Source organism: Nomascus leucogenys, chromosome 14 (genome assembly GCF_006542625.1).
Source record: "Nomascus leucogenys isolate Asia chromosome 14, Asia_NLE_v1, whole genome shotgun sequence".
Lineage (NCBI taxonomy): Eukaryota > Metazoa > Chordata > Mammalia > Primates > Hylobatidae > Nomascus > Nomascus leucogenys.
Window position 1 is genome coordinate 64,844,163 of NC_044394.1, and position 13,754 is coordinate 64,857,916.

The 13,754-nt window shown below is 37.1% G+C and overlaps 1 protein-coding gene across 10 annotated transcripts in view; it reads left to right on the forward strand.

The window, feature by feature from the left end:
- The window catches only part of CTNNA2 (catenin alpha 2), a 1,208,900-nt gene extending 1,203,291 nt beyond the window's left edge, over positions 1-5,609 (forward strand). For 7 of the 10 annotated variants that reach the window (XM_030827614.1, XM_030827615.1, XM_030827616.1 and 4 more), the window contains one exon: positions 4,344-5,546. In XM_030827614.1, coding sequence (XP_030683474.1) covers positions 4,344-4,631 — 288 coding nt within the window. In that variant the 3' untranslated portion in view covers positions 4,632-5,546. Of the gene's footprint in view, positions 1-4,343 lie in introns of all 10 variants that reach the window. The other 3 variants (XM_030827613.1, XM_030827619.1, XM_030827621.1) reach the window with 3 other exon arrangements.
- Positions 5,610-13,754: the final 8,145 nt, after the last annotated feature.

The following is a 13,754-nucleotide window of genomic DNA, read 5'->3' on the forward strand; positions in this document are numbered from 1 at the left end:
AGGAATATAAAAGGCCCTTAACCAGGAAAAGATGGAGATGTCTTTCTGCTGAAAAGGCCTGTCACCGTAATTCAGGTCAGCTTGAGGAAGGGCTGAGAGGTGGTTGATTTTTGAGGCCATTTTGAAACTAGCAAGACTGGACCAGGTAAAGGATTAGATGACTAGTAAGAGTAGCTGAGCCCTGCCTAGTATAAATATGCTTCAGAATAATGGAGCAAGTCCAAGACAAATTAGCAGAGATCAGTTTCCAGTGTCTATTTCCATAAGGGTGACTCAAGGCCAGGAAGAACAAGGAAGGGCTGAGCTCTGGGCAGCAACATACCTGAGGTCATAGGCTATAGTCAGCAAGGATTTGGGCTATGAGGATGAGACTAAGAATCACAGATTGTGAGAGTTGAGGCTCTTATCAGACATAGCCATGATGTTAAAAGGATGTTGCCAGGTTTAGGGGACAGGCTTCCAGCCTGTTCATTAGCAGAAAAGAGTTCATTTTGGATAGGTAATAACTAAAAAACAAGACCTAAGAGATGAAGTGATGCTTCGGGGGAACATTGCTGCATGGTGGGGTTCAGATGAGTGGGCTTTGGAGAGAGATAGTACTGGTCCTAATCCCTACTTTGCCAATGACTGCAGGGACAACTTACGTTACCTCCCTAAGCTTCAGCTTCCTCACTTATTAAATGGGGGGTAATCATCACTCCTACTTCAAGAATTTTTGAAAATTAAATCACACAATTAAAAGGACTCAATGTCAGGCGTCTAGTAAGTGCTCACTGAATTTTGATTATTATGAAAACTTATATGTATTCACTTACATATCTTGTTGAAAATGCCATCATTACAATAAGTCACAAAATAGAATGCAACTATGTTAAATAAATGTTCCTAAACTTGGTATTTAAAAAATGTTGTCGTGCAGCTTTATTCTAATATCTTTTCTTTAGGAAGTGAAGTTTTAGCCAACCTTGCCAATTGGAAAACAGAGTTTTGGCACCATTTTGGAAAGGCATAAAGAAACCCATTTTTAAATTGGAAAGAATTGTGATTTGTGCCGATAATGATCTAAATTATGAAAGTGCGTCTACAGAAAAGGGCAAAATGTAACCTTTGGAAATTCAACTTTTTCAAAAAGTCAAATTTTATATTAACTTTAAATTGGGCTTATTGTTTGTGGAAATATTTGTTCCAGTTCAGTTGGCTGGATCTCTCACCTCTTCACTTTACCTTGCTGCAAATTCAAGATCTGCCTTAGCAGGTGGCTTGAATAAAATTCTTGGCTTTATGTTTCAGAGCTATCTCACTCTCAAACAATGTATTAGGTTTATTTACAGGATTCCTGCATCAGGCTTGAAAAGCAAAGGGGTTCTGAAGAAGAGACAGGTTCTCATATTTTTGCTGCACAATTAAACACCATCTATCTGAAAATGGAATCTGTGGTAAAAATCTCCAAATTTACTTGTAATCCCTTCTCTTCCGTCCCACTCAATTCTCCCAAGACTCACTCTTTGGGAACCATTTAATAATACAATAGCAAATATATCATCTTGTTCTTACTTCTACTAATTCTGTTGCCCAAAGCAAATCAACAAAACATCCCTGTCATATTTTACCCTTTATTTACTCATAGAATGTGATAGAATTAACTAATTTTATGAATTAACATTACTCATTTTTGAAACCTGACAGACTTACAGAGAACTGTGCATTGGCCAAAGGTGTTAGGTATTTCGCTTCTAAAGAAACCGTGACTTATCTGCTCCTGATTGTTCCCAACATTTTGCTGTCTCATCTCTGTCCTTCATTATTTACACTTCTACCTGGGGGTAAGATGGGAAAGATGAAAAAGTAAAATTCAGTGAGATAACTGGCTATGGTATTACCAAACTTGTGTATGACAGAAGTCCTGAAATCATTGGATAAAGTAAATCATCAAGACAGTCTTTAGGTTTCATTAATCCAGTGGTTCTCAAACTTTGGCAAGTATCAGAACCTCCTGGATGGCTAGCTAGTTAAAACAAAGATTGCAAGGTTTTGATTCAATAGGTTTTGGATTGGGCCTGATAAATGCGATTTCTAACATTCCCGGGTGATGCTGATGCTGTTGCACCTCAGGTACTAGGCTTTGAGAACCACCCCATTAATTCATTCTCGGCTTCTCTCCTGTTAACACGAATAACCTAGAGTTTGCTTTTCCTTAGCTATCTTTAGAAATTTAGGCTGTATAAACAAAACAGTATGGGGTTCAGCAGTGATTTTGGTATATGTGCATTTTGTACAGCACAATAGAAGTGCTCAAGTAAGTGGGTTACTCCATCCATTTGGTTGAGTTAATTCACAAAGCAATTATATAAAACATCTTCCATTGTTTTCCCCAATGGTCAGACTGCAAGCTTTTCTGGTGATGGAAAAATTGAGCTCATTTGATTGACATTTTTTAAAACACAGCACAACATTAATTTAGCTTAAATAAGGGATATGGAACAAAAAGCAGCCAAAGGAACAGTATCACAGTGGTGTTAGATACAACTTCTGATAACCTCAATACTGCATGGGACATATTTTGTTTGTTAGTAAGAAATGACACAAAGCTAAAGTGAATACCAGTCACATCAGACAGGAGAACCATAAGATTTACAGTCTCTCAGTTTAAACACTTTCTTAGTCACCTAGCCCACAGAAGGCTTAATGCAGCTACAGTTCATGAATTACAGGCTACACAACAAATAATCTCTACAACTAGGAACAGCATACTTAGGAACATCTCTGCTTCCTTCAGTTAACTGTAATTGATATATTTCCTTAGTTGATGTTACAAGAAGTTTGATAAAAGATCAGACTATGCTCAAACATCCCTGAGGCTGGAATAATATTTGCAGTTCAGCTGTTAATTCTTCTCTTTCACTAGGTCACATGTAGAATCCTGGCTGATGGAGAGTCTAGGAAATACATTTTTGAGCCTCACCAATCCTGAGCTCAGGATATAGAAATAGTGTATAGATAAATAGGTACTTCCATTGGTCAGGCTATAACATTGAGATGTAACCCCAGCATCTGTGATGCAGGCAGTGAAGCAAGAAGAAGGTTGAAGCAGATATCGAATGATCTAGTATACAGTACGTACCACACTAACTAGTTAAAGACAGAAAAAAGGTAACCCAAAATATTCCTGGCCTGAAAGTCTGGTGATGGGCCTCTAAACCTATTCTCAAGTTGTGACTTGTCATGGCATTTTTTTTTTTTTTTTTAAAGACGGAGTCTCACTCTGTCGCCTAGGCTGGAGTGCAGTGGCGCTATCTCAGCTCACTGCAAGCTCCGCCTCCCGGGTTCACGCCATTTTCCTGCCTCAGCCTCTCCGAGTAGCTGGGACTACAGGCGCCCGCCACCATGCCCAGCTAATGTTTTGTAGTTTTAGTAGAGACAGGGTTTCACCGTGTTAGCCAGGATGGTCTCGATCTCCTGACCTCATGATCTGCCCGCCTCGGCCTCGAAGTGCTGGGATTACAAGCGTGAGCCACCACGCCCGGCTGTCATGGCATTTTTAAAAGCCATCCTATCCAACAGGGTGGCAGTATAGATGAGTAGTATCTTTAAAGACTAAAACCTGTGCTAGTTACTGGACCTCTGCATGTATCAGCTCTCTCATTCTAAAAGGGCATGATGATAATGCCTATATCATAGAGTTGTTAACGAGAGCTAAGTGGGGAAATACAAATTTCTCATAATAGTATTTGGCAGATAGTAAATGCTCAATATTTCATTAATGCATGGATGGGAAGGGCTCACTGAATGCTGTGAGATCCTGACATAAGTATCAGTATTTATATAGATGGTATATTCAAGACCTGTTAATAGTTAAATTGATAGTCCAAGTTCAATTAACACCTCACAGAAGCAAGAACACCCGTGGATTATTATTCTGCCTAAATGACTGTATCCTCACCAACCCTGAGCTCAAGATACAGAAATAGCCTATAGATAGATACTTCCATTGGCTGGGCCATAAAATTGAGATGTAACCCCTTATAACTTTTTATCTTTAGTGTCTGCCAAATGCTTGTCCAACATTTGAGTAAATGTCACCATTGCTAATTACCCTAATGTAATAATATGAGATATTCCACTTTGGAAAACTTTTGTTACCTTGGAATTCCTACCTGTTAAGATGAGGGCTTTGCCATTAGCTGTATTGAGATTTTAAAAACCTTAACTTGTGATAATTTGCTCCCTTTCAGCAATACTATTTGCACAAGGAAAACATTATTTTAACTGTGAAAGTACATCACCATCTTGCGAATTTGGGGCCTCCGTTAACCCACATGTATCTCATTCTTTTCCTACTCCAGCTGGACAGTGCCACATCGCTTATCCAGGCAGCTAAAAACCTGATGAATGCTGTTGTCCTCACGGTGAAAGCATCCTATGTGGCCTCAACCAAATACCAGAAGGTCTATGGAACAGCAGCTGTCAACTCACCTGTTGTGTCTTGGAAGATGAAGGCTCCAGAGAAGAAGCCCCTTGTGAAGAGAGAAAAGCCTGAAGAATTCCAGACACGAGTTCGACGAGGTTCTCAGAAGAAACACATTTCGCCTGTACAGGCTTTAAGTGAATTCAAAGCAATGGATTCCTTCTAGGACGATAGGTTTTTGACAAGAAAGCTTTTTCTTTCTTTTCTTTCTTTCTTTTTCTTTTTAATTCCATTTTTGTATGCATACCTGCCGGCTCGTATGCCTCTGGCATGGGGAAATTAAGGGAACAGTGTCTGTTTGCATGTAAGATGAGATGAGATCAATACTACTGATCCATCTGTAGCCTGGGAAGGAGACAGGACATTCTTGTACTGAGGTGGCACAGAGCTGTCCTTTGCAACATTCTCATAAAATTGGGCATAGAGTTCGCATTGGCGCAATATTTATGGGAGTGGGAGGGATGGGGAAAATAAACTTAACTCTACAAAAGCAAACTCTAATGCATGCAAGAATCATTAGGTTGGCAGGTATATTCATAAGTGAAAAATCTGGAAGTGTAATGGTAGAACATAAAACTTGTATTGCTTCTGTTTCAGTGCAAAAATGTACTAGCCAATACGCTTAAGTGTGTGGCCCACGAATTGAACAATTTAACCTTGAGTCTATATCTGTGATATTATGTCGATTTTTAACTGAGGGGAAATTAACTAGTCCAGCCTAAAATGCTTCTTTTAATCTGCATTCTGTTTCCTCTTCTAGTTGTGCCATTACTAGTGATCATGTTTTTTTTTCCCCCCTTTACTGAAAACAATAAACAGCTATTTGAGACAATTAAAATCCTTCTGGGGGCACTGGAAGCACAATATGGTGACCAATCTTGCTTTCATTTTTTTCTTTTAATTTGAACTATGATTTTGCTAGAAATAGAAGGCCCAGTGGTGGAATATTAGAGGGAAGGAAACTGACAACGTGTGAAAGTTAGAGGCAAATACATAGGTGTAGCTTGGAGTGCTGGTATCTAATATACCATTGTATTCACTAACTAACTCGAAATAAACACATTTAATCTTGACATCTCAAGTATGTTTTCTTTTTTTAAGTATGTACTTAATAAAGATTAGAGCATCTTCCTGAAAATTCATTTAAAAAATGCATTATGTTTTGGTTTGTTTTTAGAGATTAGCAATAAAATAGATGATACCCAAATAATTCTGTCATTTTTTAGAGTTCACATATTTATTTTGTGGTTTGTTTTTCCCCTTGTTTTCATTCACTTTCATACTGCATTGAAAATGACTGACAGTCTGTCTTTTTAATAGAAGAAAGAACCAATTTCAAAATATTTTACTCATTTTAGACTTTTTCAAGTTGGAAAAACAGGACCTCTGTCCCATTATTAAAAAGTGGTGACAGTATTTCAGCTGTGAACTGAGAAAGGGGGAAAAAGCCCCCAAATAGTCACCTGAATTCTCCAAACTCCTCTCATTGGAATGATTCCTACAAGTTATCACATTACCATGTCTCCAAAAGACTTCTGGTAAATACGCATGTTTCTTTCTTAGCAAAGTGATTGATTGATAACACATGGGGAGTCATGAACACCTAAGCTTATGTGCAAGATCCCAAAGGGAAGGAGCTATAAGGGAGTTGTGGAAGGAGAAAAAGCTTAATCTAAAATCTTATTTAGAAATGATTCTGCTCAAACCACTGCTTACTACTACTGAAAATAACACCACCAAGACTGAGAACATTTCAGTAGAGGAGACACCAGGGAAGCCGTACACTGATTTTCAACACTAATCATTAGATCACAGATAACTAGCCTGCTTCATTAATTTGCATAAACATTCAGAGGGTGTCACTGACACTCACAGATATTTAAGGAAGGCCTTAACTGAGCCAGGTTCTAGGCTGAGCGCACCACTAGTTAAATGTATGGGTGACTTTTCTGTTAGCACATAACCATGACATAATAAGAAACCAGCATGCCGTTTTTGCCCACTGACCTGAAGAACAAAGACAGCTTGTTCTTGGCAGCATATTTTTCATCTAAGGAATCTGAGTTTCTCCCAAACAGCAATAAAAAAATACCCTTTTGAGAAGTTTTTCTTGACAAGAGCCACTCTCTGTTTTTCTCTTCCCTAACAGATGCTTTAGAAATGGAAAGATCTCTTTAGCCCCCCTTCTCCACAGGATCTAGGGAAATAATAGAAATATTAAGGGGTTAAAGACAGGAAAGAAAAGTACATCAACCTAGTGATGATGATCCTATAGAAAAAGAGTCAACACAATGCCATTCAGTCCCCAAAGGAAATATAATTAGCATAATTAACTTTCTGGATTCATACATTATTATTTATTGGGTCAAATATTTTGCAGACCAGCCAAGAAGCTTTTGAATTTTTAAAGTTTCTTGGCAAATCCTGAAAAATAGCCAGTAGGTATCAGAGGAATATATAGAGAATGCCCTTGACTTTGACCTATACAACACAATGTTTCAATGCATTTATGAACAGTGTTTATGTGTGTGTGTGTTGATTTCAGTGTTTACTGAATAAGCATCGTCACTATCCATCATTGCTTTTGTGATCAAGGAAAACAGTAACTATTCAGAAAGATAAATATAGACATTTAGTTGAAACCATTAAAGCAATAAAGAAGTTGGTAAATTTCTTGTCCTCAAGAAAAATAGTCTAATTGAGAACATATTACATAGACAAAAAAATGTGCTAAGAAATCATACTCAAAAGTACCAAATGAATATGGTAGAGAAATTACTGTGTGGTGCTAGTGAAGTCAAACCCATTGAAGACTGAAGTAGTTGGGTAAGAATAATGGAAGAGGCAGGACTTGGAAATGAGAAAATAAATATTCTGAATGAATGAAAATTATAAATCAGCAAATTTGGCAAGAGGGGTGATGGTTGGACATTCAAGGAAGAACAGCTTACTTTAAATATGTGAAGACAAGTGTAGTCAGAGGGAACACAGGATTTATCAAGGGGATTAGGGGGTATAAATGTGAAGATGAGATGTAGTTTGAAACTAAACTATGGAGGTCATAAAGGAAGGTGACCATTACCCAATAGGAAAGGTGGAGTTTTTAAGTGGGATGATGACACTGAAATTAATGAAGTGTGGAGAGATGAGAGCTGAAAGGGGCTGAAAGTTAGAAGAGGCATATATGATAGAAACGTCAGAACGACTTTCAGTGACTTCTTGAATAACTAACTGTATATGGGGAATTATCACAGTGTATGCTTTCTTCAAGGAGATTAAAGAATAAGAAAATAGGAATAATTAATAAGTGATACTTTAAAATGGGCTAGAAGGGTATATTTGAGGAACATAGGATCCTAAGCAAATACTTGTGGGTATTTTCTAAAGAAGCATTTTTGGCTGCAGCAGAATGGATCCTCCTGATGGGAGGAAACTAAATAAATCTGTTTCCTATGCCCACTGTTCTAAGATGGATATTTTGGAAGCCAAAACTGTTACATTCTTCTAAGGACTCAAAGTATCCAGGAAATCATAAGATATCTACAGAAGATTTATAGTTTTTTTTCCATTAAGTATTGAAAACCATGAAGTCAACTTGATTCTTAGAAGTCAACTCTGTAAGCAATTGGTTATGATTTGGTACCATGGGGAAATAGACTATACAAATGCCATCATGATGGTCATCAATTTTGGGGCATTAGTTATGTATAGGATACCTTTTATTCACTCAAGGCATAAAGATCTATAAAATAAGGTGTATAGCAGAATCCCTAAGCTAAATAAGCATACCAAAATATTGTCATTCAAATTGATAAATTCCTAAATGTGCTGGTCATAGATCATAAGTGATTTGACTTTTATTGCTGTGTCATCACACATTAATCCAAATAAAAAGGCCAGTGCTTACTCTTGAAGATTGTGGCATCATTTAGAGGTAATGAGAGGGAAAAAAATATAGAAAAATGTCAATAAAAATATACTAGAGTAGTGGAGTAATATCAGAAAGATGGTGGACTAGAAAGCTCCAGGTCCTTGTTCCTTCATGGAAACACAAAGTAAACAACATATTAACCACAATAGCTTTACGGGAACTTTAGAAACAGTTAAGGATTTGCAGCAACCAAGATAATGTCCATCAAGAGAAAGCCACACTCAACACGGTAGGAAATTTGGGGTCATTTCTGCTCACTTGTGCCCCCACCCCCTCCCTGGCATGTTCAGGAGGGAAGCTGCTCAATTCCTAGTGTTACAGAAGAAATCAGGTTCTTGTCACACGACCAGGAAAATTTAGGCACGCAGACACATTGTAGGGTGAGTAGGGCAGAGTGCACTGGGTGAAAAGAAAAAAAGGAAAGAGCAACTCAGCAAAGCCAGAGAGAGTCCTGCTAGCAGGTTTCCTGCCTCGCTGACTGAATCCCAGGTCACCACATAGGAACAGGCAAAGCCACGCTCCTCCCCCATGCAAAGGGCACAAATTCCGAGGCTCCACCCCATCCTCCCAGTGTGCAGGTGGGCATTATTCAGAAAGAATTAGTTGGGAGAGTGTGGGTGTCATCCACAACCAGCAGTCCAGTGTTTCAGCTTTCAGGCTGTTTTAGGCTTGAAATCAGGGTTTCTCCAGGGACCCTTGGCTGTCTCCTGTCTCTATCACGAGTTCCTCCTTTACAACGGAAGAAAACGAGTAGAACTTCTGCCTTGTTTTGTGGCTTCCTAGAGGAATAGTTTCTTTCTCCCCTAACTCAGAGAGTAATTGGGAATGATGATACAGTTTGAAAATCAGGTTACAGGCCACTGAAAGCCACAATAGGCACAACAACACATTAAAGCTTTGGGGAATTCAAGACCTATGAGGAATACAATAGAAGACTTAAGGTCCTGAAAAGAATCAGAAGTAAGGCTCTTAAGGAAAATAGGATATTTAAAAGCAGCTGTGTATACAAGGACTTGGGGGAAGGAGGAAGAACACACAGAGGCTCAGTAAATACATATTTTTTTTTATATGACCTGAAAAGGCATAAGATTTCACACCATGCTGATGAGGGAATGTCTTCCCTTGGATGAGCCAATCCACAAAATTGGCATAGGTGGCTGTTTTTTCAAATGTTCAAGTATACTCTAGAAGAGACTCACTTTGGATTTAAGAACTGCATTAGATTGAAAGTGAAATAATAAAGATATTCCATAAAAATAGTAACCAAAAGGGAAGAGAGGTGGCTATATTAATATCAGACAAAATAGACTTTAAGTCAAAACTGTTACAAAAGACAAATAAGGACTCTATATAATAAAAGTGTCCCTGCACCAAGAAAATGTCGTCATAATAAGGACAAGTGCACTTGTTCTCACTCACATGCAAAAGCTAAAAGAGATGACCTCATAGAAGTTGAGAGTAGAATAGTGGTTACTGGAGGCTAGTAAGGGTAGGTAGGAAAGAAGGAGAATAAGGAAGGATTGGTTAAAGGATACAAAATTACAGCTAGATAGAAGAAATAAGTTCTAGTGTTTTACAGCACTGTAGAGTGACTATGGTCAATAATAATTTATTGTATATTTTCAAAGTTTGAAGACATTCTGATTGTTCCCAACACAAATGTAAGTGTTTGAAATGATGGATATGCTGATTACCTTGATTTGATCACTATGCATTGTATGTATCAAAAGTCACTATGCACCTAATATGTATACTATGTATCAACTTATAAAAAATATATGCATCAAGCACCAGAGCACTTAAATATATGAAGCAAACACTGACCCAATTAAAGGAAGAACTAGATAACTTTACAATAATAGTATAAGACTTCAATACTACACCTTCAAGAATAGACAGAACAACCAGACTGAAGACTAATAAGGAGTTAGAGGACTTGAACTACACTATAGACCAACTGGACCCAACAGACATATACAGAACAACCCACCAACAACAGCAGAACACATACTTTTCTCAAGTGCACATGGGTTGTTTTCCAAGTTAGACCATATATTAGGTCACAAAGTTAGTCTTAATAAAATTTAAAATGTTAAAATTATACAAATTATATTTTCCAGTCATAATGGATTGAAACTAGAAATCAAAAGCAAATGGAACACAGGAAAATCCACAAATTCCACGTGGAAGTTAAGCAACACACTCTTAAACAATGGGTTAAGGAAAAAAATTTTCAAAAAATTAGAAAAATCTTAAGGTAATAAAAGCAAAATATACCAAAACTTATGGGATAAAGTGAAAACAGTGCTAAAAGGGAAAATTATAGCCACAGATTCTTACATTAAAAAGGAAGAAAGTCTCAAAAATCTGAATTCCTATCTCAAAGAGGCAGAAAATAATTAAAAACTAAACCCAAAGCTAACAGAAGGAAAATGTAAAGGTTAATTTTATGTGTTAACTTTAATGGGCTAAAGGATGTCCAGATAGCTGGTAAAATATTATTTCTGCCAATGTCTATGAGAGTGTGTCCAGATGAGATTAGCATTTGAATTGATAGACTGAATAAAGCAGATTGTCCTCACCAAATTTGGGGGACATCATGGAATCCATTGAGAGACCAAATGGAACACAAAGGCAGAAGAGCACATTCACCTTCTTTACTTGAGCTAAGTTATTTAATTTTTCCTTTACACATTTGTGCTCCTGGTTCTTTGGCCTTCAGACTCAGACTGGGATTTAAACCAATGACTCCCTTGTTCTCAAGCCATAACAAACTTGGGCTGGAACTATACAACTGGCTGTCCCAGGTCTCCAGCTTGCAGATGGCAGATCATGAGACTTACAGCTCATAATTTCTCATAATAAATGTTTTCTTTTCTTTCTTTTTTTCTTTTTCTTCCTTTCTTTCTCTTTCTCTTTCTCTCTCTTTTACTTTCTTTCTATTGGCTTTATTTTGTCTGGAGAACCCTGACTGATACAGAAAAAGAAAATAAAAATTAAGTCAGAGATAAACAATGAAAGGTAATAGAAAACAATAAAGAAAAGTCAACAAAATTTAAAGTTGGTTCTTAAAAAAGATCAACAAAATGTATAAATGTCTGGCAAGATTGACTAAGAAAAAAGGGAGATGACTCAAATCACTAAAATTATAAATGAAAGGGAATATTCCTATCAATTCTACAGAAGTAAAAAAATATCATAAATGTACTTTGAACAAATATATACCAATGAATTGGAAACCTAGATGAAATTGATAAATTCCAGAAACTTGTAAACTAACAACACTGAATAATGAAGAAATCTGAGCAGACTTTAAACTATTAAGGAGACTGAATCAGTAATCAAAATCTTCTCAACAACAACAACAAAAGACCAAGTGCTAGAAGTCTTCATTGGTGAATTCTGCAAATCATTTATTTAATAAAGACTTAACTCTAATATTCCTCAAACTCTTCCAAAAAGTTGAAAATTCCAACTAATTAAATTAGACTATCACTACCCTGATAATCAAGTCAGCCAAAGATACTATAAGAAAACTATAGACTAATATCCCTGGTAAGTACTAATTCAAAAATCCTTAGTAAAATACCAAGAAACAGAATGCAATAGCACATTAACAGGATTACACACCATGGCCAAGTGGAATTTCTTTCTGGAATGCAAGGATGGTTCAACATCTTAAAATCAAGCAATGTAAATATAATATTAATAGAATGAAGAAAACTCCACATGATGATCTGAATTCATGAATAAAAGTATTTGACAAAATTCAACACCTTTTTATTATCAAAAACATCTTGAACACACTATAAATAGAAGGAAACTACCTCAGAAAAATAAATATATATAAACATCCCATGAATGGAGAAACAAAATGTGGTACATATATGTAATGCATTATTCAGTCTTGAAAAGGAATAAAGTCACAATGGCAAAGACATGGAATCAACCTAAATGCCCATCAATGATAGATTGGATAAATAAAATGTGGTATGTATATACCATGGAATACCATGAAGCCATAAGAAAGAATGAGGTCATTTCCTTTACAGGGACATGGATGGAGCTGGAGGCCATTTTCCTTAGCAAACTAATGCAGGAACAGAAAACAATGGAGGATAGAGGGTAGGAGGAGGGAGAGGATCAGGAAAAATAACTTATGGATACTAGGCTTAATACCTGGTTGATGAAATAATCTGTATGACAAACCCCCATGACAAAAGTTTACCATATACAACAAACCTGCAGTTGTACCCCAGAACTTAAACTAAAAGTTAAAAAAACAAAAAGAAATCTGACCCATGCTATAACATGGATAAACCTTGAGAAAATTATGTTAGGTGAAATAAATCAGTCACAAAATGACAAATACTGTATGATTCCACTGGTATAATGTACCTGAGACTAGTCAAATTTGTAGAGACAGAAAGTAGAACAATGATTCTGAGAAGATAGAGCAGGAGTCCTCAACTCCCTCTCCTCTTCCCCACCCCCTGTACTGGTCAATGGCCTGTTAGAAACCAGGCCACACAGCAGGTGGTGAGCAAGCAATACTGCCTAAGTTCCACTTCTTCTCAGATCAGCAGGGGCATTAGATTCTTACAGGAACAGGAACCCTACTGTAAACTGCACATGTGAGGGATTTAGGCTGCATGCTCCTTATGAGAATCCAATGCTTGATGGTGTGTCACTGTCTCCCATCATCCACAGATGGGACCATTTAGTTACAGGAAAACAAGCTCAGGACTCCCACTGACTCTACATTATGGTAAGTATGTAATAATAATAAAGTGCACATTAAATGTAATGTGCTTGAATCATCCTGAAACCACCCTCCACCATCCTATCCATGGAAAAATTGTCTTACATGAAACCAGTTCCTGGTGCCAAAAAGATTGGGGACCACTCTTTTAATGGATACAGAGTTTCAGTTTTACAACATAGAAAGAGTCCTGGAGATAGATGGCGGTGATGGTTGCACTACAATGAATATAATTAACAGCACTAAATGGTAAGTTCAAACATTGTTAAGATAGTAAATTTTATGTCTATTTTACCACAATTAAAAAGTAAAATACCAGTGCTACTGATGCTCTTAGCAGTGCCAGATGTTTGAAGTATTATGACCTCTTTAACAAAAACCACTTCCCATTTCTAGTTTAAACTCATACCTATCCAATTAGAACCCTCCTGGGGCACTGGAAAGCTTCAATCTGTGTTTTTGAACTTGTTCATGGTTTTTCACTGAGGTGACTAGTAAAATTATCTACACTGTTACTTATGGAAGGATGTGCTTCACAGTGTGAGAGGTTTCACTCTCACAAATTTGGGGAGGATTTTAACAATGATGGTCATTTA